General features: G+C 58.8%; 1 protein-coding gene across 1 annotated transcript; it reads right to left on the bottom strand.

Annotated features, from left to right (window-relative positions):
* Window positions 1–27105, bottom strand: VSIG10L2 (V-set and immunoglobulin domain containing 10 like 2). Its single transcript, XM_044996732.1, has 12 exons — window positions 27027–27105; window positions 25538–25885; window positions 20638–20913; window positions 19812–20087; window positions 17136–17396; window positions 15579–15839; window positions 12773–13063; window positions 10227–10541; window positions 3301–3423; window positions 1917–1941; window positions 1251–1378; window positions 1–961 (listed from the first exon to the last, which is right to left on the bottom strand). Exons 1-12 carry the CDS (start codon window positions 27103–27105, stop codon window positions 852–854), a joined length of 2493 nt encoding a protein of 830 aa, XP_044852667.1. The 3' UTR covers window positions 1–851.

Consider the following 27105-nt stretch of genomic DNA (forward strand, 5'->3'; position numbering starts at 1 on the left):
CGGGTGAATGGGAAAGACACGGGGGGGGGGGGGCTTTTCTGCGACTTTCTGCTGGCCAGAGGAGGCTGGGAAGGTGGGCTGTTAAAAGACTGGGAAAGCCAAGAAATACCCGAGGGCTTGCTACCTAAGGGCTGGCTCCACTAGACGGTTTGGCCACATTAGCTACACCAGGAGAGTTAAGGTGTAGAAGCCAGTGCTTATACCAGGCCAGCGTATGCCAGTGGGCAAGCGAGATAAGCTACCCCAGGCTCAGCCCCCTCCCTGCTGCCCATCGAGCCCAAGCTGTGGGCCGAGCCGTGGAGGAGTTGCTTGCAGGGAACTGTGCCTTGCTGCAGGGGCCCGAATCCAGCCTGGCGCCCCCACATCCCCTTGTTTGCAGCGTGTGTCCCCCGCCTTGCTCTAGACAAGACTGCTGCTCCTGTTCACTCCAGCCGAACCCGCTCCCTTGTGTCAGAGAGGGGAGCAGCGACTGCAAGTCACCGGCCAGCTCCCCGGGCTCTGTCCTGCCTGCAGAGCTCAGCGCTGGGCACAGAGGAGCGAGTTAAGCCGCACGGGAAAGTGCCACCCTGCTAATCGCTATGGGGTGGGGGATGGGGAGAAAGGGCCGAAATCCCAGCGGATTCCAAGCCCCACGGCGAAGCCTCCTTCCAGGCCCTGCGTTGGTACGTTGGCTCCTGCCCTCTGGGGCATCGTACCCAGGGGCCGTTTTCTTCTCAGCCGCACCCTGACAGTCTGGCAATGCCAGTCCCTGAAGGGGCCCTGTAAATGCCAGATCCCCTTCCCCTCCCCCGACTGCAGCCCTTCTTGCGGGGCAGGGGTGCTGAATGGGTCTGATGGGGGCCGGCTGGGATTCACGGTGTCGCAGTCACTGTGATTGTGACATTGACCGGAGGGTCGTCAGCGGCGAGATCTGGAGCTGGGGGAACCTCCTGGGTGGATGTAGGGGGCTCTGGGTGACACTCTGCAAAAGGGAGAGAGACACAGCAAATCACTGAGAGCTGGGAGCTCCAGACAGCAAATGGTCCTGGGTGAGCACTGTAAGCCCACCAGGGTCCTCCAGGAACACCCCTAGCCCGCCCTAACTGCCCCCACCCCGCCCTGCCCCGCCCAGTAGGCCTGCACACTACTGCCATAAACAAGGGAGATAAACCCTCATGCTCCAGGGCACAAGCCAGTCAGTCATTTGCAGGGTCAGGAAGAAAGGTCAGGGCCCCTCACTGTCGTATCAGCTGCACTTGTGCCCCAGTTACCTGCTGATGCCTCCCCGACCGGGGGGGATGTGCCCCCAAGCTCTCCGCCCGTCTCAGCCTCTGCCACGCCTGCGGCCGTCTCAGCGTCTTCTGGAGTGCTGATGTGCTCGTGAGCCTCAGGGCCAGCCCTGGGGACAAGGGGGGGAACGTGCCTAAAACCGTTCCTCACAGACCACCCAGCAGGCGCCAGGGGTCATGGCGGGCACTGCGCACAGAGCTAGGGAGCCATGGAAACAAGCCCCCGGATGTGTATGAAGGGAGCGTCTGGCCAGCAGGAGGGTGGGGGGGAGGAAAGGCAAATTGAGCCGTGGGGAAGGAGGTGGGGGGGCGGGTGCCAAGGGAACACTGGGGCTACCCTCGTGACACGCTGTTTGTCTGGCCTGGCTTTTGGCTCTTGGGAGCAGGTCCATTGATTTCAGTGCAAGTCTGAAGCCTAAGCACCTTTGAGGATCTGGCCTGGAGCGCCCCGTCTCGAGCCCCTGGGGGGTCCGCGTCGGGCACCACAGGGCCCCGAGCTCTCGGAGCTCCCCCTGAGGCAGCTCGGGGATAAGAGCGTGATCAGCGGGGTAGTCCCGGGAGGGGAGGGTGGCCGGGGGGGAGCGGCTGTGGAGGGCCAGGGTGTCTGCTCACAGCTGAGGGAGGGGATGGCTGTGCCAGGACACTTACATGCCGAAGAGCAGGTCGTGCAGCCCTGGGGAACAACACAAGGAGATAACAGGGTAAGAGCCGCTCCTAGCGCTAGATCCCAAAGCACCGTCCCCCAGCCCAGCCTGACCTGGGGCTCCAACATGAATGTGCTTAACCCAGGCCAGGCCCGGGGCAGTGGCAGGCCCTCTCTGCTGAGCAGCACCAGAGGAAATGTTCACGCACAGCCCTGTGCTAACAACCCAGCCGTCCCTGCCAGCAGCAGCAAAACCTTTGCGCTGGGCACTCTGGCCACAGGATGAGGAGGTTAATTCACTTTCATACTCATTGACATCGGCTCCTGCACCCGACACCCCAAACTGCAGAGAGGGTTGAGCCATTGGCTCAGGACTGCCAGCTCTCTGCCCTTCTGAGCAGCTCTCCGCCTGGCACGCTGTCCTTCCTAACCCACCTCCGCCTGACACGCTGTCCTTCTTAACCCACCTCCGCCTGACACGCTGTCCTTCCTAACCCACCACTGCCTGGTATGCTGTCCTTCCTAACCCACCTCCGCCTGGCACGCTGTCCTTCCTAACCCACCTCCGCCTGACACGCTGTCCTTCCTAACCCACCACTGCCTGGTATGCTGTCCTTCTTAACCCACCTCCGCCTGGCACGCTGTCCTTCCTAACCCACCTCCGCCTGACACGCTGTCCTTCCTAACCCACCACTGCCTGGTATGCTGTCCTTCTTAACCCACCTCCGCCTGACACGCTGTCCTTCCTAACCCACCTCTGCCTGGCACGCTGTCCTTCCTAACCCACCACTGCCTGGCATGCTGTCCGTCCTAACCCACCTCCACCTGACACGCTGTCCTTCCTAACCCACCTCCACCTGGCACGCTGTCCAACGTCCGCCTGACACGTTGTCCTTCCTAACCCACCTCCACCTGACACGCTGTCCTTCCTAACCCACCTCCGCCTGGCACACTGTCCATCCTAACCCACCACTGCCTGGCACGCTGTCCATCCTAACCCACCTCTGCCTGACACGCTGTCCTTCCTAACCCACCTCCGCCTGGCACGCTGTCCATCCTAACCCACCACTGCCTGGCACGCTGTCCATCCTAACCCACCTCCGCCTGACACGCTGTCCTTCCTAATCCACCTCCGCCTGGCACGATGTCCATCCTAACCCACCTCCGCCTGACATGCTGTCCGTCCTAACCCACCTCTGCCTCCCAGTCTAAAGCGTTCAGGGTGTATCCGTCACTGCAGCACCAGGCACCATCGGCTGGGTCCCAGTCTAGCTGTGCTATGTGGGCATTCCCCATGTTCTAGCCCTGTGCTCTCTGCTGCGCCTTCTTCCCCTGATCGGAACGGCCCCAGGGGCAGCGAGAAGGGGCCCCGGTCTCCCCCGCACTCACGTGGGTTGTTGTCCCGGTTCCGGACAATGTACTGAAACGCCAGCAGAGAGGCAACCGCCGCCACGACCATCCCTGCCACTGCAGCACCTATCACGGCAGGGTAGGCGTTGAAAGGGGGGTCGGCTGGAAGAGAAAGCAGGCCGGGGTTCAGTACCACGCAGCTCGAGCTGGGGAGCCCTGCAGGAGGAGCCTGCTAGAGACAGGGACCTGCTCTCCAGGCGAGGGCCACACAGCCCCCTGTGCAGACCCCCTGGCTCCCCAGCTCTCACCCCTCATGTATCTCAGAGCAGCTCACAAGGGGTTGTTAACACAGACACACAGGAGTCCCCCGGCTCGGCCAGCAGCAGTGCCCAGAGCTTGCTGTGTGACACAAAGCCAAAGGGAGGCGATTACTGCCCCTGCCCCGGTCGCACTGTGCGCGGAAGATGCTGTTACCCTCATTGGACAGGGGGGCAACTAAACACACAGTGGCAAAGGGAGCTGACCAAGGCCATGTAGTGAGTCAGCTGCAGAGCAGGGACTAGAACCCAGGCGTCCTGGACCCCAGGCCTGTGCTGTAACCACTGGAGCAAGTTCTAATGGCCCTCCTGGAGTCAGGGCAGCCCCACTCCAAATTGGGGCATCTAAACCCAAATATTTCCTCCTCTTGGAGCTCTGATCCACCCCCGCCTCACTCGTGGCCTTTGGCTCCGACAGTTGGGGCTGGGGGCCACTGCAAGCTGCTGCCCAGTTTTGGCAACAATTTTCACCACCGAGAACAGCTCCGATCCGGGGCAGGCCCAGGGACAGCGTTGACGTGGCTAAGTGGCCACAAGCCCAGCCCAGGTGGCCACCTCTCTCCTAGCTGGTTGATGAGCTCAGCCCTGGTTGGGAGGATGCTCCACTGTGGAGCAGGGAGGGGAAGGGCTGCAGTGCTGAAGATGGGTCTCTCCATGGGCCAGATTCCACTTGGCGTAAGGTCAGGCCAGTGGCAGATTCCCGGGGTGAACCAGGCCCACCAGCCGTCGGTAGGGGCCGAAGCCACATGCTGAGGAAGGGGCTGCCCTGGCTTGGGGCCCCGGCAGGCACAGCCACGGAAAGGCCTCGGCCAGTGGTGCCCAGCCCAGCCTGTTCTGCAGCGGGGGGAACGTGAGTGCAGCAAAGGGAGCCGTCAGCAGAACAGCCACCGGCCCTGGCGCCTGCCACAGGAGGAAGATTTTGATTTTGGCTGCAGTTTGGAAGCTCTGCCGGCATGGGCGGTGCGTGAAACCCCCTCCCGCCCTTTGGGGAGGCTAGACACCCCCCGGGACCCACCCCTTCTGCTAGAAGCCCGGCTGCTACCCCACCCCATCCGCCCCCCTCACCCGCCAGAGCCCCGAGTCCCCCTCCCTCCCTCCCTCCCATGGCTGGAAGAGTCCCAGCCAAATTGCCCTGAGCCCCGGGCCACTGGCCCAAACTGAGCCCCCGCTGGCTTTGGGGGAGAGGGGGAGCGAGGGCGGGGTCTTGGGGGGAAGTGTGGGCGGGGCCACAGCCTGGGTTAGGGGAGGCTTCACCTCCCCTGGCATATGATACCCGCCACCCACGTCCTCTGGGCGGGGTCGATCTTTCTGTGCGTGGCAGGGCCAGCGCTGAGCATTAAACAACCGCAACAGAAAACTTTCCACCGCTTGTACACTCCCTTCTGAGTAGAGAGACCGGCCCCGATTTAACTGACCCACTGGATCAAATCCAAACACACACAGATGGGCAAGAAAATCCACCCATTTCTTCCTCGGTTTTTGTAGAGGAGTCACGTCCAGTGCTAGGAAGGAAGGAGGGGCGTGTGGTTCAGGCGCGGTCCGGAGCCTCATGGGAACCTGAGTTCAGCTCTCAACTCAGATGCCCCCTGGTTAACCTGGGGCAAATTTCTTTCTCATTCTACGTCTTACCATCAACGCCATCTAAGCCGGGCAGGGCTTGTTTTAACAGCAGCCATGGCTGTGCAGCGATCCCCCAGGGATTTGAGAATGGGCTAGCCAGTGTTCACAGTGCTGAGCTGGTCAGGACCCCTGGGTTTTATCCCCAGCTCTGCTACTGAATAATTTGTGCCTCAGTTTCCCCATCTAGACAATGACACTTACCTGCCTGGCAGGGGTGTTGGGTGCTTTAATGTTCAGAAAGTGTTTTGAGTCCCTCCCGTGAAAGGCAGCGGAAAAGGCCCAAACACCCTGGTTTTTCCATGTCCATGGATCACTGCCGCCAGTGACATCGGTGAAGATCGGTGCTCAGCTAGTGTCCACTAGCGGCACCCCTTGGGGAGCTGTTCAGAGAAACGCCCTTGAAGCAGGTTTTAAAATGCGTCTCTGTCTGAAAAGGGCATCACGGGGCTCCCTAAAGGTGCTCAGTGCCCGGGGGAAAAGGGGGTTTGCTGACATCCCTGCCGACTCAGCCTGGGATCTGAGGGTCACACTGAGTTCGCCCCATCTCTCTCTTTGTATTGGAGATTCTGCAGGCCACATTGTGACCTCAGCAAGGTCAAGGCCCACTGACTGGCTCCAAAACTCAACCAATTGGGACATAACGAAGGGTCTTGTCCATGCTGCCCAGGACGGACCACACCTCAGCTGCCTCTCCTGGTGCTGGGCTGGTTCTGCATGGCAGGGCCTTCAGGCCAAGCCAGCTCAGCAGAGCTATACTCAAGGAGACAGGGGCTGTCTTTTTGCTCTATGGGTTGTACAGCACCTAGGACAATTAGGCGCGGTCCATGCCGAGGGTGCCTAGGTGCTATGGCACTACAAGTAATCAGCTGTTTTGGTCCCTAAAGTCAGCAGATCCAACTCTTGTGCACACAGGGGGCAGACTTGCTTGAAAAGTTTTCGCTGAGACTTTTTAATTGATGAAAAATGGCTTCCCAGTGAAGATGGAAATCGTTTGGTGGACATCCCCGTTTCCATCAGAAATTGTAGGGCTTTAACTGAAAATGTCAATGCCAAAAACGGAGACTTTTTTTGGTTTTTTGATGACCCCACCCCACCCCCCAAAAAACCAGCCAAATGTTAAGGAAAAGTTCAGTGAAAACAAACACTTTTTTTGTTGAAAATTTTTGCAGGGGAAAACGAATCTTTTCCCAGCCAGCAAAGAGAAGGGACCATTTTAGTCATTTTTCAGGAGTGAATCGCACTTTAAAGAGAAGTCATTTTCCAGGAATTTCAAGCCAGTCGTATAAATAATGAAGCCAAATTGGAGTAGCTTCCTCTGTGAAAATGTGACTCAGAGCATCCTCCTGTTGTATTAGAGTGACCAGATGTTCCGATATTATAGGGACAGTCCCGATTTTGGGTCTTTTTCTTATATAGGCTCATATTACCCCTCACCCCCTGTCCCGATTTTTCAGATTTGCTTTCTGGTCACCCTACGTTGTATCCCCTATTGGATCGAATGCAGCGTGGATTCCGGTGTGTCGCAGAGACAGCAGCAGTGAGTGAAACCAACCCGAATCGCAGCCAGGGCTAACAGTGACAAGTAAACAAGTGAGCAGAGTGACTGCTTGGGGCTGTGCAGTGACATCTGGAGCGAGAGGGTGGGGAGTGCTTCCCTGGGAAGGATAATCCTCTGCAGGAAACCGTGCAATTAGGATAATGAGATGATGGGGAACAGAAGTGACAATCACACTGAAGTCTTCAGAGATGGGGTCCCCTCCAGATCAGACGGCACAGCACCGCTAGGAATTGACACCCACTCCTGGCAACTCATGCATCAGGGTCAGCTGGGGGGATACAGCAGACTGGGCCATGCAGGAGGCAAACGGAGAGGCAGGAACAGCAAAAGGAGGCACAGAGGGACCCCGGAAGAGGCATGGGAAGAGGAAGGAGCAGCGGGGGGTTCGTTCTGGTCATGCTGACACCATTTCAGACCTAGCACCCTCTTGCCCTGGGCCTCTTGTTATCCTAGAAAGGAGTTAGGCAGACAGCTACTGAGTTTCACAAGAGCTGAACCATGCCGAGATTTCCCCGCACCAGCACTCCAGCAGGTCATCAGCACTTGGTCAATGAAATCGCACGCTAGCAGCATTGCATCATCAGGCCTAACTCTCGCTGGGTGATGACGCGCACAGGGCGGATCCTGTTGCTAGAGCTGCTCCTTTCCATGGTAACCGGACAGCCCTTTCTAACCGAGCCCATCCAAGCGGCAGGGCAGTTCGGTGACTCCCGGCAGCTGTTACTCCTGCCCTGCAGAGCAGAACCATGCTCAAGAGACACCCCCTCAGTCTCCATCCAGGACCAGCCAGGGACGTTCACGCTTCCAATCCCTCTTGATGCTGTCCTGAGGAGACGGGGTGTCCGGGAGGGATGGGTACTGGATTGCAGCAAAATGTAGCAGATAAGCGGGGGGGCTGATAATGTCCCACTGGTCCCACCTGCCACTCCAGGGAAATCTTTTGCTGCCACAGAAGTGCCCCATGAGCCAAATGGCACCAACAGACCCAGGGGGTGTTCCTTGGGCCTCTGCTCATGAGCCAGCCAGATGACAGCAGTTATCGGAGTCCCTCTCTGGTGGCTGGACTTGGGGTTTCTGCACCCGGTACGTTTCCCAGTGGATAAGTCCTGTGGACCTAATAGGGAGGAAATCTCTATTTTCCCATAGAAATTCCCCTCCAGAATGCACGAGAAGGTGAAGCCTAGAGCAGTGATAGTCTTCCTCAAACCCCACAGGGAGGCTCAATAAGCCTATGGACAGGGTGGCATTTCCCACTAAATTCCATATGACTTTTCCATAAGTGGAGACCCGAACCAGGCCCCTCTCGCTCCATAACAGCAATTCCAGCAGGAGCCAGGAGAGCTCATTTTGGTGGAAGCTGCTCAGCTCTTTGGCTGTTGGCAGCCAGCCGGAGGTCTCTCGGGAGCACAGAGGTGGGTGATCTCCTCTATCTCTCAGAGGGGGCCATGGTGGATTCAGACCTGGTTGGTGATCAGTCTATGCCTGATTGAAACTGCCGAGGCCAGAGCTCCCCACTAACGCACAGGAAGTGAGGGTGGGAAAGGACCATGGCCCAGTGCAAGCACCCTGCCTGCAGTCACAGGAAATGGGCCATGGGGTTACCCAGCTGACTCCCTGCTCCACAGGAAGCAGCAGGGGCGAGATCCACAAAGCTATTTAGACTCCTAACTTCCACTGACAATTTAGGAGCCTAAATACCTTTGCTGATCTGGGCCAAGGTGCCCAAGCTCCCAGGCAGCCTGCCCTGAAAGGGGAATGTCTTCCTTACCGTCTCTTCAACACTGCATATGAGCACAAATCCCCACAGTTAAGCATCTAATCCATTCTATAATCCAAGATCCCTTTGGTACCCAAGGAACGGTCCATAGGTTGCCCTTGACTCTGGTATTGTGCCTCCTGCCTGCCTCTCTCAGGGCAGAGAATTCCTGTTCTGTAAATTCGGGGTGGGCACTTAGCAGGACTGGCGCGAGCCAGGCCTGGCCACTGCACCTCACCAGCGTCTCACCAATGGCTCTAACAGTGCGGCAGAATTTAACCTTCAATTTGGGGACAAATCTGGTTCTGGCTCCCCCTGTCTGCAAAGAAAACTTCAAAGTGCGAACGTGCTGTAGCATGGTCTGAATGAGTCTGCGGACAGAAAACCCTCGGGTCCCACTCTGATCTCACACACTGCAGGAAGTTAGGTGGAATACTTCTGATCAGCCGTGAGTGAGAACAGAGTCAGGCCCAGTAGCTGTAAAGGAGGTGTGACCTGCTCCTACTGCCTCAGTGTGTTAACTCTGAAACCTAATGCTTACAGGCCACTGCTCATCAGTTGATAAAAATGCACTCAGCTTCTCAGATTCTGGGATTGTGATGCTGGGTGGGATTTGAGTACAATGCTGCACTTCTCTCCAAGCTCATAGCTGAATAAACAGACAAAGTTACTGCCAATGCTCCTCAATCCAGCACCCATAGCCCTTCCACGCCTGGAATCCTCCGCACTGCACTACCAATACCCTGCACTCCCAACTCACAACACCCTTGTCCCAGCCGTCTTCCACTGCACCAGCAGGGCCCAGTGTTCAGGTTCTGTGAGCAGTTTTGTTCAGCTCCACTACGAACACTTGAAAACATTCCCTGCATGATGTGGCAATGCTAGTTGGTCTTCCAGCACACCATCCTCTGCACCCCGAGACAATGACACCATCCCCTACAGCCCAATACAACGCTATCCCCTACACCAGTACAATGACACCATTTCCTACATCATAATACATTATCCCCTACACCCCAATACAACACCGTCCCCTACACCCCAGTGCAATCACAACATCCCCTACACCCCAACACAATGACACCATCCCCTACACCCTGATACAATGACACCATCCTCTGCACCCCAGTACAATGACACCATTCCCTACATCATAATGCATCATCCCCTACACCCCAATGCAATCACAACATCCGCCTACACCCCAACACAATGACACCATCCCCTACACCCCTATGCAATCACACCAATCTATACCCCCACAATCCAACTGTGCTAAAGACCTACTCACCTCTGGCCCAGTCTTGCTTGTGGGGCTCTGTCCAGCCGTGCCAGCGTCACACAGCCCTGTCCTGTTTGCTGTGATTCACACTCAGGGAGGGACATGGCCCTGGGAGCTGGCTGCTTTCCAGGCCCTTCATCCCAATGTGACAAGAATCCTAAAGGGGCTGGGTGAATAAATGGGGCTTGGTCCTACCTGTCTAGCTGGAACAGGACAGAGATACACCTGCCATTCGCTACAGCCCAGCATCCTCGCTCCACCTCACTCACACCCCAACAGACCCCCCCCACACATCGCCCCACACAGGCCCAGCCCTGGGAGAGGGAGTGGGGTTCTGGACACGTGGACGGTGGGCAGCCGCTGCAGTAGGGGATCCCCCACTCCTGCCCCCAGAGTGGAGCCCAGCCGGAGTCTAGGGCCTAGTCACTTCACCTGGGGTCTTCCCCTCGGACGGGTGCCCGGTGGTGCGGTGGTTGACAGCCAGGATGCGGAAGGCATACACCACCGCCGGGTCCAGGCCGCCCACCCTGTGGTCCCGGATGTCAGGTTCTATGTCACTGGCCACCGTCTCCCAGGCCCGGGCTGCCGACCGGGACGGGCCCAGCGAGGATTTCTTTGCTTCTTGCCTTTGGACGACGAAGCCGGTCAGGTTCCCCGAGCCCTGCGTCACCCACTCCAGCTGCACCTCGGTGCGCTGCCGGGTGTACATCAGCTTGCTGATCGTCACGTTGGGGGGCGTCGGGTACTCTGCAGGGGGTAGGGAGCGTGTCAGTGGTGCACCCAGAGAGACAACCTCACCCCTCTGATCCCATGCTGCTCACACACACACGCACACACACACAGACAACCTCACCCCTCTGATCCCATGCTGATCTCACACACACACACACACTCAGAGACAACCTCACCCCTCTGATCCCATGCTGCTCACACACACACGCACACACACACACACACACACACTCAGAGACAACCTCACCCCTCTGATCCCATGCTGATCTCACACACACACACACACTCAGAGACAACCTCACCCCCCTGACCCCATGCTGCTCTCTCTCTCTCTCTCTCTCTCTCTCACACACACACACACACACACACACACACACACACGCGCACCTAGAGAGAAAACCTCACCCCCCTGACCCCATGCTGCTCACACACACACGCGCACCCAGAGAGACAACCTCCCCCATGACCCCATGCTGCTCACCCCCACACACACATACACACGCACCCAGAGAGACAACCTCACTGACCCCATGCTGCTCTCTCTCACACACACATACACATGCACCCAGAGAGACAACCTCACCCCTCCAACCCCATGCTGCTCACACACACACACGCACCAAGAGAGAAAACCTCACCCCCCGACCCTATGCTGCTCACACACACACACACACACACAAGCACCCAAAGAGACAATCTCACTCCCGACCCCATTCTGCTCTCACACACACACACACCCAAAGAAACAACCTCGCACACACACACACACGACCCCATGCTGCTCACACACACACACACACACACACACATCCCCTGTACACCTCAAACAGATACCGGGCACCTGCACATCACCACACACATGCATAAAGACCCCTCATCTTTCACACCTGTTCTCACACACATGCTCCTTCCCTTCCTCTCTCACTGTATTCAGGGTACAACTGGCCAGTCAGGTAATAAAGGGCTGCACCTGCCTCCCCCACCTGGAGTGAAACCAGCCTCAGCCCAGTCCCCAGAGCCTGGGGTTTGCCAGAGTCCCACATGACCTCACTCAGTGTCATAGAAACCAAGGGGGTGAATGAAACAGGAACCCCTAGGAGTTCACCCCATGGTGTCTGCGGAGCCCAGGGCTGCATAACGTGTTTATCCAACCTTCTGAAGTAAATAGGATGAAATTCAATAAGGACAAATGCAAAGTACTGCACTTAAGAAGGAACCACCAGTTGCACACATACAAAATGGGAAATGACTGCCTAGGAAAGGGATCTGGGGGTCAGCGTGGACCACAACCTACATATGAGTCAACAGTGTAATGCAGTTGCAAAAAAAGCAATCATCATTCTGGGATGTATTAGCCGGAGTGTTGTAAGCAAGGCATGAGAAGTCATTCTTCCGCTGTACTCCACGCTGATTAGGCCTCAGCTGGAGTATTGTGTCCAGTTCTGGGCGCCACATTTCAGGAAAGATGTGGCCACATTGGAGAAAGTCCAGAGAAGAGCAACAAAAATGATGAAAGGTCTAGACACCATGACGTGTGAGGAAAGATTGAAAGAAGTGGGTTTGTTTAGTCTGGAGAAGAGTTTTCGAGTACGTAAAAGGTTGTTACAAGGAAGAGGGAGAAAAATTGTTCTCCTTAACCTCTGAGGATAGGACAGGACGCAATGAGCTTAAATTGCAGCAAGGGCGGTTTAAGACATTAGGAAAAATTTCCTGTCAGGGTAGCTAAGCACCGGAATAAATTGCCCAGGGAGGTTGTGGAATCTCCATCGTCGGGGGGGTTTTAAGAGCAGGTTGGAAAAACTCCTGTCAGGGATGGTCTAAATTATACTTAGTCCTGCCTCAGTGCAGGGGCTGTTCTGGACGATCTCTCGAGCTCCCTCCCATCCCGCCATTGATAGGCTTCTACCAATCCGCATTGAGAACATGCCCATGACTAAACCTCCTGCCCACACGTTCCCCAGCACACCCTTAACCCTCATCTCCACTTCCCTTCCCTCCACACCCCATGTGGGCCCCACCAAACTCCCTACCCACCTCCCCTCCTCCCCACTCCTGGTGGACCCCATCAGACCCCCTCCATCCATTTCCTCTGCCCCCCAGCCCTTGCTATGGGGCCCCCAGTCCTCCTCATCCACTTCTCCTTCCCAGCACACTCCTACCTGCTTCCTTCTAAACTCTGCCAAGCCCCCGTTTGTCCCCCCCACCCCCGTGTGGTTCCCATGAGCACCCGCCCTGCCCCGCCGTACTCTTCACGCGGAGCCTGATGGGGACGGTGGCGTTTCCCACGGCGTTCACGGCCGCGCAGTGGTAGGTGCCGCTGTCCCTCATCCACTCGGTGTCCCGGATGGTCAGGTTGAACCAAGCGTCGCCCTGCTGCAGCCTGTACCTCGCAGCGTCCGGCCGGATCACCTGGTGCTTGTTGTTGAACCAGAACACTTCGGAGCCCAGGTGGGGGCCCTGCAGCGCGCAGGCCAGCTGGACCTCGCCGCCCTCGAACAGCAACACCTCGGTGCGCTCGGCCGCCAGCTTGGGAACATCTGTCCAGAGAGAGAGAGACGGGGGGCATTGCAGTGAGAGCAGTGCCCAGTCAGGGCACCTCACCCTCAACAGAGCCGGGGCCTGTCCCGTGAGCCCCGCAGGGATCCCGGGGTGGGGAGCCGGGGTCTGTCCCGCGAGCCCCGCAGATATCCCGGGGAGGGGAGCCGGGGCCTGTCCCGCGAGCCCCGCAGGGAGCCCGGGGAGGGGAGCCGGGGCCTGTCCCGCGAGCCCCGCAGGGAGCCCAGGGAGGGGAGCCGGGGTCTGTCCCGCGAGCCCCGCAGGGCTCTGGGGGAGGGGAGCCGGGGTCTGTCCCGCGAGCCCCACAGGGCGCCCGGGGAGGGGAGCCGGGGCCTGTCCCGTGAGCCCCGCAGGGAGCCCGGGGAGGGGAGCCGGGACCTGTCCCGTGAGCCCCGCAGGGCGCCGGGGAGGGGAGCCGGGGTCTGTCCCGTGAGCCCCGCAGGGAGCCCGGGGAGGGGAGCCGGGGCCTGTCCCGTGAGCCCCGCAGGGAGCCCGGGGAGGGGAGCCGGGGCCTGTCCCGTGAGCCCCGCAGGGAGCCCGGGGAGGGGAGCCGGGGTCTGTCCCGTGAGCCCCGCAGGGCGGCCCAGCTCAGGGAGGGGAGCCAGGGTCTATTCCAGCTCATGCATCATCACCAGGCTTGGTAACTAATTTGCAGTTCCAGTGCAAGGCCAAATACTGCCCGCCACAACCCCTGAGCGCCCCTGGTGATGACGGGGGGACTGTACAAGGGTTGCCAAATTTCTGATTGCAGAAAACCAAACACCCTTGCCCAGCCCCTTCCCCCAGGCCCTGTTCCTTCCCCCGAGGCCCTGCCCCCACTTCACTCCATTCCCCCTTGCTCTCCCCGACCCTCGCTCACTTGCTCATTTTCACTGGGCTGAGGCAGGGGCCTTGGAGGGGTGTGGGATGCAGGAGGGGGCTCTGGGCTGGGGGGGGGTGGGGGCAAGGGGTCAGAGTGTGAGAGGCTGGGGGCTTTGAACTGTGGCAGGGGGTTGGGGTGCAGGAGGGGGTGAGGGGTCCAGCTGGCGGTGTGAGCTCTGGGCTGGGGCCAGAAATGAGGGGTTCAGAGTGTGGAAGGGGGCTCTGGACTGGGGCAAAGGGTTGGGGTGCAGGGGGGTGATGGCTCTGGCTGGGGGTACAGCATGTCCCTGCGGACCCTCGGCGGAGGCATGGCCAGGTGGCTCTGTGCACTGCCCCCACCTGCAGGCCCTGCCCCCGCAGCTCCCATTGGCCATGGTTCCTGGCCAATGGGATCTGCAGAGCCAGCACTCGGGATGGAGGCAGTGCGCAGACCCCCCATGGCCACGCCCTTGCCTAGGAGCCGGAGCGAAATGCCAGCCGCTTCTGGGAGCTGCGCAGAGCTACAGCAGACAGGGAGCCTGCCTTAGCCCCGCTGCGCCACCGACCACACTTTTAATGACCCGGTCAGCCGTGCTGACAGGAGCCACCCGGGTCCCGTTGAACACCGGATGCCTGGCAACCCTAATGGGCACAGGTGTCACTGAAGGCAGAGTGAGGACTACTGGCCCCTTGTGAGGACCGCTGTGGGCTGCAAACCAAGGGCTCTGAGTCAGGAATCACCAAGACGACGGCCATGGGAGCCCACGAGGCCATTCCTGCATGCACACAGACCACCCACCAGGGCCGCCTCCCCTAGCATTTGCGCTGAGTGCGCCTGGCATCGGGGCACAGTTCCCCCATCTGCCAGCTCAAGAAGCCTTGTCCTGGAACCCGCCTCAGCCCCCTGCCCTGCCTGTGAGCAGTGGGGTGGAGCAGCTGTAGGGGGCAGCCAGAGCTTTGCCCCCTCCCTCAGGAGCGGACCCCATTTTCCCAGGAGGGGTGACAGGGAGCAGAGAGGGTCCAGCAGTTCAGGGCAGCTCTGTCCCTTCATCCCCCTTCCCTCCCTGTGAGCAGTGGGAGAACTTCTCCGTCCCTCCCGCCTTCCCCTCCAGCATCTGGGCTGGGAGGGGGCACAGGGGACTTGCTGCAGCCTCCTCCAGGCCTGGGGAGGTGGGTAAAGAGCCCCCGGAACTGCAGGAGGAGCCGAGCTGTGGCTGGGGCGGAAGGTGGGGCGAGAGGGAGGCAGATGTAATGTCACTTTCAGAGCCCCCCCACTTTTTTCTGGCCACTTTGAGCACTGAGGCTCGGGAGCCGGTGAGGTTTGTCGCTCACACAACATTCGCCATGAGCCAGTGAAGGGCGGACATGGCGCCTGGTCCCCGCTTGGGGCTCCGACACATGCCTGGGGACGCTCTTCAGCCAGCTGTCCACAAGAGCGTTCATGAGCCAGACCCGGCCTGGATTTTCCCTGTTGCTGGCCTGCACGGGGGTCACTCCAGCCAAGCCGTGAAGCTGTGGAATCTGCCTCTCGGTCAGGGCTCCAGGAACTGCAGAACTGGTGCCACGTCCCACCCGCACTCCCCACACTTGCTTTGCCAGCAGTTACATGGCCCACGAGTCCCTGCGGCCCCGGCGGGTGGCAGCCGGCCTGCTTACCCAGCCGGACAAGGCACTCCGTGGCTCTGGCCTGCAGAGGGTGGGCTGCGATGCACGTGAACTCCTTGCCCCCGAGGGTGCTGTTGGACTGCATGACGTAGATGTTGCTGGATGGTTTCAAGCCGCCCAGCACGCGGTTCCGCCAGTCTCTCCACCAGAGTGTGACACGGGGCAGGCCTCCCGCCCAGTCGCAGGACAGCATGAGAAACTCGTTCTGCTTCGTAGCCATGGCAGAACAGGTGGGGTTCCCCACGGGGACCCCTGGGGGACAGAGACAGCAGCATCTTAGAGACAAGCATCCCTGCCCACATCTCACCTGGTGGAGACGCTGCACGTCCCATCATGCGTGTCCCCAGGTCTCTGCTCTCCCCACATAAACTGGGAAGAGTTGGGTGTTTCCAAATGCCCCAAAGGGCATTTTCTGCCCCAGAACCTCTGACATACAAACTCTGGGCCTCATGTGGTAAATACCCCAGAGAACCAGCACTCGCTGGCCCTGTGGGGAGCTCCATGGACTTACATCCGTGTGAGTGAGAGGAGAATCAGGTCTAAAGCTGGGACAGTTGCCAAGACACCAAAGTCTCAGCCACACGCATGTGGGAAAGGGTTCTTAAAAACCCATGCCCGAGCGGGCACGCTAAGGTACAGTCCCACAGGCTCTCCAGCCCGTTAGAGAGACCAGGCCATGAAGGAACCAGGAGAAAACATGCCAACATCCCTAACACTCCTCCACACCCCTGGAGACCTCCCTGCACCTCCCATGGGAGTCCTGAGCCCCCGGGTGCTGGGCTAGCTTGCTGACCACAGCACTCTCTGGGGTTTGCACCACCTGTGTCTGCTTCCACTGGACCAGCACGGCCTGCCAGGCCCGTCTTCTTAGTCAGGCACAAGCGCCCCTTGGACATTTATGTCATGATGCTGGGTTGGTTCATCGTGACGGGATGGGATGAGCGACATCATCCCATTGAGCAAAGCCGTCACCGGGACATGATGTGACTTGGCACCGCGATGGGGTTTTGCAGGCCCTGGATGTGATTTCATGGCCTACAGGCACCTCACAAACAAAACCCCTCCAGAGCGAAGTGGTTCTGGAATACAGATGAGCCTGGAGAGTTAATCTCGTGGCTGCACGGGGTCCTGACGCTGCAGCCGTCTCACCTGTAGGGCCAGTGTTTGCACTGGGGGCATCAGCACCTTATTCCTCTTTCCGCTCTGGGAATGAGAGTCAGAGCAAGGCGAGCTCCTACACAAGTCACCTTCACTAGCCATGTCACAGCGCTGCAGCCATGCAGTACCCATGTAGTTCCCTGTTGCCAGATGAATGGTGCCATCTACCCAGGCCCCTGGAGCCCTGAATGGCCACTTGAGGCCTTACAGTAAGCAGGGAGGAACTGCACCCTTGTTAGGAGAGCTGCTTTCCACAGCATCGGCCTTGTTTCTACCCGCCAGCTGGAGACTCCATCTCCATATGCTGGCGTGGGTTCTCAGGGGGCAGAGCACTGGACCTGGTGTTTCTCTTCCTGGGCGGCACTGAGGGGGCAGTGTGAGGGTACTTACACACAGTGGTGGTGCAGACAGCATCCTCTCTGAGCGCTGGGTGGGAGGCCAGGCAGGTGTACGAGCTGCCGTTCTGGACGTCCACCCCTCGCTGGATTCTGGTAGCATTGGAGTAGGACGCTGCAGCGTCTGCTTCCCGGCCAGCTCTCACCCACCGCAGCCGCGCGGGGGGGAACCCGCCAGGCCACGAACACTGCAGAGCAATGTCCCGGAAATTGGCAGCAGGGACTGGTGTGCAGCTGGGCTTCCCCTCGGGCAGATCTGTGCGTGGGGCAAAGATTGTATCAACAGCAAGAGGAGTTAGCAACACCGGGAAGAACACACGGCCTGCTGCCTGGGGCTGCCATGCGCAGGAGATGCACTGGGGCCAGGGAGTCAGGGACCACGGGGCAGCTCTGCCCGTGTGGCTCTGTGGGCTGTTCCCAATGGGGCCAGCTCCCTGGCGAAGCGCGTAGGAGCAACGGAGAGGAGCAGGGAGAGCACAGGGTACTCGGCGGCCTGCGACGTGGGTTTGGATCGCTGAGCCCAAGACGTGCTGGGCGGGCCCTGGCCGCCGTCAGTGCTAAGGTGGGAACGTGAGGAGCAAGAGCAGCCGATGGAGAGCAGAGGTCGAGCTCCCTTGGGCACGTTGCTGTCCCTCTGGTACCACGAGACTGCTCCCCAGCAAGGCGCCTGAGCCAGCGCCAGTGTGAGGGAGGGGCAGGGCAGGCGTGTGGCCCCTCTTCTGTAAAGGCTGCCCCCTCACTGGAATGGTGGTTTGTACCCTAGGCGGGGTAGCTGTGGCCTCAACCCAGTGACACCCAGGATCTTTGGAGCTTGCAGAGGGCAGAAAGCAGCAAGCTGGGGATGGGCAGCAACCCAGCGGCTCTGAGACGCTCTGGTGTGCCGGGGACGGGACAGCGACCCAGTGGCTCTGAGATGCTCTGGTGTGCCGGGGACGGGACAGCAACCCAGTGGCTCTGAGATTCTCTGGTGTGCCGGGGATGGGACAGCAACCCAGCAGCTCTGAGACACTCTGGTGTGCCGGGTATGGGATATCGACCCACTGGCTCTGAGACACTCTGGTGTGCCGGGTATGGGATATCGACCCACTGGCTCTGAGATGCTCTGGTGTGCCGGGGACGGGACAGCAACCCAGCAGCTCTGAGATTCTCTGGTGTGCCGGGGACGGGACAGCAACCCAGCAGCTCTGAGACACTCTGGTGTGCCGGGGACGGGATATCGACCCAGTGGCTCTGAGACACTCTGGTGTGCCGGGGACGGGACAGCAACCCAGCGGCTCTGAGACGCTCTGGTGTGCCGGGGACGGGACAACGACCCAGCAGCTCTGAGACACTCTGGTGTGCCGGGGACGGGATACCGACCCAGTGGCTCTGAGACACTCTGGTGTGCCGGGGACGGGACAGCAACCCAGCGGCTCTGAGACGCTCTGGCGCGCCGGGGACAGTCTCCAAGATGTCTCCCCCGCTGTGCGGAGCCAGAGACATTTGGACACAGCGTGACCTGACACCGATTTTTCAGGCAGGTGCCAGCTTTGCAAGTGTCACAGTTTCAGTGCCAGTTGTTGACTAGAGTCAACCCCTCCCCCAGCTGCCACAACCCTCCAGCACCCTCACCCCCTCGAGTGACGCTTTCCAGCTGCCAGAATCCACCCAGTCCCCCTGACCAGTCCTTCCAGCTCGCTGATCTGCCCAAATCCCCCTGCTCACCTTGTGACAAGCCCCCAACCCCACCTGCCAAGATCCCCTCCAGCCCCCCATTACAGTTCCTCCATCCCAACCTCCCCAGCTGCCAGTGATCCACCCCATCAATATCTTGGAATGTGTCCAGTGGCCTCTCCCAGAAATCTGGCCCCTCGAATGGCTGGCTCTGCTTGGAAAGGGTTTGGAGGGCTTGACACCTGGTCTAAATGAAGGGGGAGCAGGCGGATGTTGTGAGGAACAAAGCTACCGGCTCAGGATTTAGCAGGGAATTCAGCTCTCTTACGCATTTCCACTCCCCAGTCGCCGTCATCACTAGGCCCAGTGTCTCTCCCAGCAGCTCACTCTCCAGGTCCTCGTGCACCACCGCACAGCAGCCTAAGCTGGAGATCCAAACCGAGTGGAACCATGCGCACAGATGTTTACTGCTGTGCTCGCCACGGCTGTGAGCAAACATTCTCTCTTTGTGATCATCTGCTAGACGACCTGCCTCTGGATCACTTACACAGCCCGTCTCTGCTGCCCCACAGCCCCGCCGGCCCAGCTGGAGGAGCCCGACCAGAAAGAACACAACAGCTGCCTTAGGCCACACACACCATCGATGTCACAACACTGCCTCCCTTCCATCCCGAGGTGCTAAGCCCTGAGTGATACTGGTCCCGTGGAAGAGGCTATTCTGCTCTCACAAAGGCTGGGTCCCTGCTTGGTCTGGATCACTCGGGACCAACAGAGGTGGAAACCTCTCCGTTCTTCTCATGAGCCTTAAACTGCCTGCTCTCAGGCTTGAAGAGCTCTTCCCTAGCTTCCTGGTACCTCTTTAGCTAACGGGTGACCATGAGAATCAAAGAAGGGAAGTAAGGGAGGGAAATGCAGAGGACAGAGAGGATGGGACCAGACGGGGGATGCCGCTGCACATGCCAGAGAGAGCGCATACCCAGATGGCCGCGTGCCCAGCCATGGGGAGGGACGCACTTACAGTAGACGGTGAGGATGATGGTGGTCTGCGTGCGCGTGTTGAGGAGTGCGTTTTGGGCCAGGCAGGTGTAGGTGCCCGTCTGAGTCCGGGAGATCTTGGCTATCACATACTTCTGGCCAGAGTAGATCTGGGAGCTGTTGTAAAACCAGACGTAGTGGCTGGGCGGGTTGGAAGGGGCCAGGCAGGTCAGGATCACCTCCTCCTGCTCGTTAGCTGAGAAGCCGTTCTGGTTAATAGCAAACGGCTCAACGTTGATCACGGGTTCATCAGGGCCATCTGCAGAATGAAATAGGAGGTGGTTAGCACCTGGCTGATGGCAGGAAGGGGAGGGGCTCTGTTCAGATGACCGTCCAGCAGCTGGATCGTTTATCTGAATCTTTTTGATCCAAGAATAGGACGTGGGGCTCTGTAGCCCAGGAATGGCAGGGGGGGTCCACTCTGACCCCCTAATGCTGAGGGCAGGGATGGGGTTATGACCCCCAAAGTGGTTGCCAGCAGTTGTTTTCTGGGGGGATCATAATCATATTTCCATTCCAAATCCTCGGTCCTTGTCAGACACCGGGGCAGCTGGGCTGCTGCTTGGGCCATGTGCCCAGGGGTGCCTGGGAAGGCAGCACAAAGGATTCTGGGCTGGGAGGAAGAGAGTCCGGAAGCCCTGGTTATGTTCTCCGGGGATGCTCTTTAGGAGGTGCTGAGAACCCCAGTTCCCACTGGCCTTGGTAGGGGTTACGGGCACCCGGCAGCTGGCAGGATCGGGCCTGGAGGGGGGGGCGTGTACAGCAAAGCAGAGGGGCAGGACGTTTGCTCCTGCCTGCAGGTCACCTACAAATGACGTCGAGATACATCCTGTCGCTGGTCTGGCTGTTGACCTCGTTGTGGGCCGTGCAGGCGTACCAGCCCATGTGAGTCCGGTTAGCCGCCGTCAGGTTCAGCAGCCCGCCGGCAGCTTCCGCGACAGCCACCGCACCCTCCCTGTTGGTGTGCCGGTGCCAGGAGTACTCGATGGGGGGCGTCCCCTCCTTCACCGCACACGTCATCGTCACCGCCGCGCCTTCCACCGGCGTAGAGTCGGTCATCTGCAGGAAGGGCTTCGGAACGGGAACTAGGGGAGACCAAACACACAGCTCGGATGCGAGCTCACCCGCTGCAGCCTCTTCGGATGCACTCTGCCCCGTTCCCCGTCCAATCCGCTCCAAACCGCCCCATGCCAGCCCTCGTCACCATGCCCCCACCCCCATGCTCTCCATCCAGCTGGCTCCAGTCCCATCTCAGCCAAGCCATTCCTTTCATGCTAATCCCTTCCATTACGACCTGCTCCGTTCTTTTCCAAGCCAGCCCTTGCTATTAGAAGCTCGCCCATTACACTCCCAAGCATGTGATTTTTCTGCTGTGCCCTTCAGACCCACTCTAACGAATTGCTAGAGACAGAGGGAAGGTTCTAGGGAGCCGTAAAGCGGCGGGGTCGGTCATCCCCCCACGATGGAAGCTGCTCCCAATGCAGCGTTGTCTGGGATGATCATTCAGCATAGACGGCAGATCAGAGGGAGGTGGGGCAGCAGGAGGGGGCAGGACAGTCCTGCAGAGAAAGGCTCTGGGGGGGCACAGAGATAGCTGAGGCAGGACGGGGTGGGGAGGAGGTCAGAGGGGCCAGGGAGCCATGAGTTGCTGGGGGAAGGAGGCAGTGAGAGGTTGGACAGGTGATGGGGAGAGGGAAGAAGATTAAGGCTTCCCAGCCGCCCACTGTTTTCGAAGGATTGAACTGGATGGCAGCGTGTCCAGGCCCTGGTGCTGATGAGCTGGGGTGCAGGGCCAGGCAGGCCAGCTGCAGCACTCGCCCTCCGAAGCCTGCTGGAGCCCAGAGTCTACGGGGGAGCTGCCCAGATGGTTTCATCACAGAGCCAGGAGAGGGGCAGGCCAGCTCCCAGCCCCAGAGCCAGCTGGCTGCCCTCCACAGAGATGGAGCTAGCAGGGCACTGGGACCTGACCAGGCATGCTGGGGATGGGGGAGTACACGAGGAAGGCATTTCCAGGATCAGACCACGGCTTCCTTCCCTGGCCTGAGGGGGCAGCAGGGGCAGGAGGGCAGCTCTCCCCTGGCCCGCCTCTGGGAAAGGGGGAGAGCAATCCCTCTCATCCTGCCCTGCCAAGACGTGTGCTGGGCACTGGAGCACTGTACCACCGATGGTGCCCTCTCGGGATCTCGCTCTGACCCCTTGACTCGGGGAGAACTGTACAGGGTCCGGCAAACCCCCATGACCTGGCTGCCGGGCGCTGCGCAGCGCCAGGTACCAGAGCCCTCCGCTGACTGACTGGTGCACCACGGGGGAGAGCCAATGCCCACTGACATCAATGAGAGCTCTGGGTCAGGGGAGCGGCGAGCTGGGTTTGGCGATAAATGCCCTGAGTTCTTCTAACAAGCACCCGGTGCCCGCCAGTAGTGGCCCTGGGACCAGCAGTAACTCTCCTGTCAATAGGGATATCTGGATCCGGGTGTTAGTCTAGGCCTCTCCAGGGCCCGGATTCTCCACTGCTTTGCATTGGTGGAGCCATTTACAGTGGTGCCGAGCAAGAGCGAAGTGGGTGCAAAAGGTTCCCTGATCAGAATTCTCCACTTACTCCAGGGGCAGCGGCCTGTCCCCACAGTGCACATGTGTATCTGTGCTGGGGATATGCCTGCCCTAGGTGGGTCTGTTGGTGACTAACTCTGGTGGCCCTGCCAGGTACCACAGGAATCCAGTGGCTGGATGCTGTGATACCATCTCTCATGATTTTATTATAAGCCTGATGATATTTGGTGTTTTTTCTTAAAGCCCCAGCTCCTGGAGTCAGGTGATGACACGAGCTGCTCAGCTGGCATGAAAAAAAGTAAGTGGCTGTGGAGAAAAGTGCGTAAACATGACCCAAGACAGCCAAAAAGTTCCCCCAAAAGCATCAAAACGGCATATTTTGTATAAATCTCATGATTTTAAAGCCACTCATGAATTTGGGGGGCACTTGCCTCGTGACTTTTGACCTCATAGAGTTGGTGATGCCAAGGCTGATTTGTGCCTGGCCAGTGGACTCTCAGCCCCTTGGTTTTACAGAGCAGCCCAGAGGAGCAGTGTCCACCCCAGAGCCATCGGCGCTGCAGGCTGGGAACCATTCGAGCGAGAGCACTTGCTGTGTCACTACGAGTGACTGTCTTGCTGGAGCCAGCCTCTGTCACTTGGCACGGCTGCCTCAGAGACAGCTGCACATGTGCCTCTGTTCTTGGCTGCTGGAGGCACTGTGTGATGCTGCACTCGATTGATTCTGTGCCCAGGGCAGATTGAAAACCTCTGCACGGTTCGGATCAGAGGGGACCCGGGGCGAGGGAGCACCCCGCCCCCACCATTAAAATATGCCGCTTCAGCCGACAGAGCCGTGTGTGGCCTCTGCTTTTTGGTGCCCAGCTCGACACACCCATGGCCTGGTTCTCAGAGCTGCTCGGCCTCCACAATCCCAAATGGAGTGGTAGGAGCTGCGGGGGCTCTCCTCTGCTGTAATGCCTGTAAGAACTTGGCAACCAGCTGAGCCCACGGCCGGTCGTGCTAGCCAATATTGCCTCCTTTCTCTCCCCATCCGTCTGTCTGTGGCCCCCCAATTCTTGTCTTAGACTAAGACAGGGTGGGGACTGTCTTCCTGTTCTGTGTTTGTACAGCACCTAGCACCATGGGGCCCTGGGCCATGAGGGGGGCTCCTTGGTGCCACCACAGCAATAAATAACTGAAGCACCCCAAATCAGAGGCTAATATTAAAAATGTTGGTGCTAACCTCCCCCCGCCTCAGTTTCCCCATCTGTAAATGAGAATAGCTATCCTCACCCTCCTTACCAGGGCAAGCTCAGTTCACTGACACCTAAAGTGCTCTAGGGTACTCCCAGGGCAGGCGTCAGACAAATGCCAGGTGTTAGAATTCCTAGAACAGGTTGCTATTCCCAGGAAGTTTATTCAGAGACTTTTCCCACCAACCGATGAGTAAATAATCCCCCTCTATGGAGCAGGCAATGAATCATTCGCAGACGTGTCCCATCCATCAGTCAATGAATGATTAGTGAGTCATTTTCCCAGCTCTGCCTTGTTGCCATGTTTGTTTTCGCTCTGGAATTACAGACTGAGAAGTCCCAAATCTCTCCCTTTTTATATCTCCAGTGATTGTGGTAAGGATGCCTAACAGCACCTGGCTCACATGGCTTTGATGTGAGCTGGAATAAACACCTGATGGGACTGAAATTCTTTGGCTTTTGATATACAGGAGGTCCAACTAGGGGATCTAATCAGTCCCTTCTGGCCTCAAACTCTGAATGAATCTATGAAATGTTCTGCCTTTATGAGAGTATGCAGCTAATACAGAAGAGAAAGCCAAGGGGCTTTGATCCCTGGACAGATGACAGCTCTTCCATCGGCAGCGAGCCCCTGAGCTCTGGAGTTCATGGACATACCAGCGGGAAGTGGCTGCCCGGCCCTGAGGGACATTCTTCAGGAAGATAATCTCCCAGCAACCAAGAAGTATTTACCAGTGGAGTCTATCCATCCCCAGCCAGCAGAGTGGATGTGAACAGACACACTGCACAGGGAGGAGCTGAGAACTGCTGGGTGTCCCAGGAAAGGTGGGAAATACACCCCCTCGCGGGTCCGGCAGAAAATCCCCGACAGTAACCCCGCTGGCAAGAATACTGGGATTCGGCCAGAATGCTGCAGCTCCACCCACAACTCCAGCTGGATTTCAAGAGGTCTAAGTGCGCCTGCTTAGATTGCTGAGCAGAACATCTGCTTTGCTTTGCACCAGCTGGCGTGATGATGCAGAATGTGACTGCGGCGTGGCTGCGTAGGACACCACTCTGCTCAGCAGGGTGCCTGGGGATGTCCCTCTCTCCCTGGCAGTCTCTAGCCAGGTGAGATCCAGGCACAGAGGGCACGCAGAAGGCCAGGGCCCAGAGCCGAGAATGCCATTGTGCCCGCAGATTTGTGCTGTTGTGGTTAAGGTCAGTAAGGCTGGGCAGGCAGCCCTGCCATCTCACTCACTCCCATTACACAACCCTGTGCCAAAAGGCTCTCTTCAGGTTGCTCCTGACTGAGGAGAATGTTGGCCATGCTACACAAGGCCTTGTAGCATAGGGTCCCCAGGAGAGGAGCCTCCAGAAGGAAGCAGAGGAAGTCCTATTTTTGGAGGCATTGAGAACTAAGCTCTTTGGGGCAAGGACTGCCTGTTTGTTTGGTGTTTGTACAGCACCTAGCACAGAAGTGCCTGGCCCTAGGCACTACCGCAATATAAGGACAGGCTGGGTTAGGCAGCGGGGAACATATTGCAGGGGACATCTTGGGAGGGTGGAATAGCTGGGACCAAATGGGTCTCTTCCGTCTCCCATCATCTTTGCAGGCAGCACCATTTCAAGGGCAGCGTCACCTGCAGGGATACGAGGCACAGACGCGTGGGGGTGCGTGTGCAGTGATTGGAGGTGATTGTTGGGCGTCGGGGCCCCTGGATTCTAGTCCCACCCTGGGTGCGCCCCACTTCCCCTCCCTCTGCCTCAGTTTGCCTGCTGCGGTTGCACCCCACCTCGGTGGGGTGGGTCTGCGAGGGTTGTAACAGGGCACTGCAGAAGGGAGCACAGTAGGACTGTGGCTTAGGGATGGGGGACCCTGACTGGTGCCTCCGTATACTTGTTCAGAGAGTCCCAGAGGTGACGCGGCCTCCACGCTACCTACCCAGCACGACCAGCTCTATGTAGAAGTAGCCAACTTTGATCTCGCCGTCCTCCTCGAACATCGCCTGGCACATGAAGCGCCCTTGGGCAGCCGTCTGCAGGTCGCTCACTTCCAGGGTGCCGTTCCTCAGGCTCACCTGCCCCAGGGCTGCAGAAGCCTTCTCCACCTTGGACTCTATCCCGTTGCTGATGGCAACGGCCCTGGGCACCAACGAGCCCAGCTTGGTGAAGCTCCAGAAAACCACCATGGGCGCGACCACGTCGCCGCACGCCAGCTGCACGGACCGGTGCCGCACCCCCCGCACGGCCTGCTCCTCGTACTTCGCATCGCCCGGGTGGAGGAGCTGAGCTAGGGTGAATGAGAGAGGAAGGATGGGCCCGGGGTTAGAGCAGCAGCCTGCGGCTCGGGCGACCGGGGATCAGTTCCCTACTCCGGAAGAGGCTCTTGGTGCATCACTTCCCCTCTGCTCAATGGGGATACAGCACCGTCTGCGTTGTGGGGACGGTTGGGAGGTGCCAGTAATAGGCGCTGAAGACAGCATAAGAGAACAGTGTTCTCTGGAGCTCTAGGGAGCTGCCGCCAGGGTCACCCCCTTTTCCCAAGGGATAGAAGTTAAAACTTTGCCCTTAACACTCGTTTTGTGTTCTCCTAGCGGGCGAGAGCCTGGAAACACACAGCTAGGGAACAGGAAAGACCAAGGGCCAGATCCACAAAGGGAATTGGGGCCACTGGTGTCCCAGAAAGAGCCTATTTGACACAGGGCGGTCACAGAGCGGCAGTCGGTGCTCCAGGCCCAGCCCTTCCACGTTTACACTTGGAGGGTATTCAGGGCTGGCCCTGTAGGGTGTCATCCCCACCCACAAGCTGCATCCTGCCAGGGTGAGAGGGGAGCTCATACTGCACGGCCCGTTTGGCTCGTGAGGCGGCCAAGCGTGGGGCTGGTTCTGCGCTGTGGGGTCCTGTCCCCTAGGAACTCCCCCGAGCTCAGCCTTTCAAAAGGGAATCTGTTCCAGGGAGTTGGCAGCCCCTCCAGCCAAGGACGGAGAGGAATCGATTTAACCGAGAGTGACACGTCCCCCGAGAGGAGGGGTGGGCGGCAGCAGAGAAATGGAGCCTGCTGAAATCTGTGCTGCGTATGCCTTTGCTCCCGGGAGAGGTGGATAATGGGGAGGCGCTACTGAGCCAGGAGGAGTTTTCCAGCACAGTGCCCCAAGTCTGGTACACCTAACTACCTCTAACTACTGGGGGCTGAGCGCACTGGTTATTTGGAATTAACCCTTTGCTTCCTCCCCTGGATCCGTCAGACCAGGCCTTGTGTCATCATGTACACCAGCTCGAAGTGCCGCCGGCTCAGCACGGGGCCGCTCATGTTGGCTTCGCACGGGTGCAGGGCACCGGGCCACTGTGCCCATAGCAATGTACCTAGCCCATTCTCTCTGCAAGGGAGCCGTCGCCCAGGGATCTGGCTGAGCCAGAGCACGGTACTCACCGTAAGCCACTGTTGGGAGAAGGCAAAATATTTTCAGCAGGTTTCGAAATGGTGAGTTCCTTGCTGATCCATAATCCAT

Source organism: Mauremys mutica, chromosome 22 (genome assembly GCF_020497125.1).
Source record: "Mauremys mutica isolate MM-2020 ecotype Southern chromosome 22, ASM2049712v1, whole genome shotgun sequence".
Classification (NCBI taxonomy): Eukaryota; Metazoa; Chordata; order Testudines; family Geoemydidae; genus Mauremys; species Mauremys mutica.

Bases quoted from the DNA above. Each gene is read 5' to 3' on its own strand.
- VSIG10L2 (XM_044996732.1), bottom strand. From the start codon at position 27,105: ATGGATTATGGATCAGCAAGGAACTCACCATTTCGAAACCTGCTGAAA. The intron at 20,088-20,637 runs GTAGGTGACCTG...TTCATTCTGCAG, and splicing joins GATGTATCTCGACGTCATTT to ATGGCCCTGATGAACCCGTG. The intron at 17,397-19,811 runs GTAAGTGCGTCC...CCCCACGCACAG, and splicing joins CATCATCCTCACCGTCTACT to ATCTGCCCGAGGGGAAGCCC.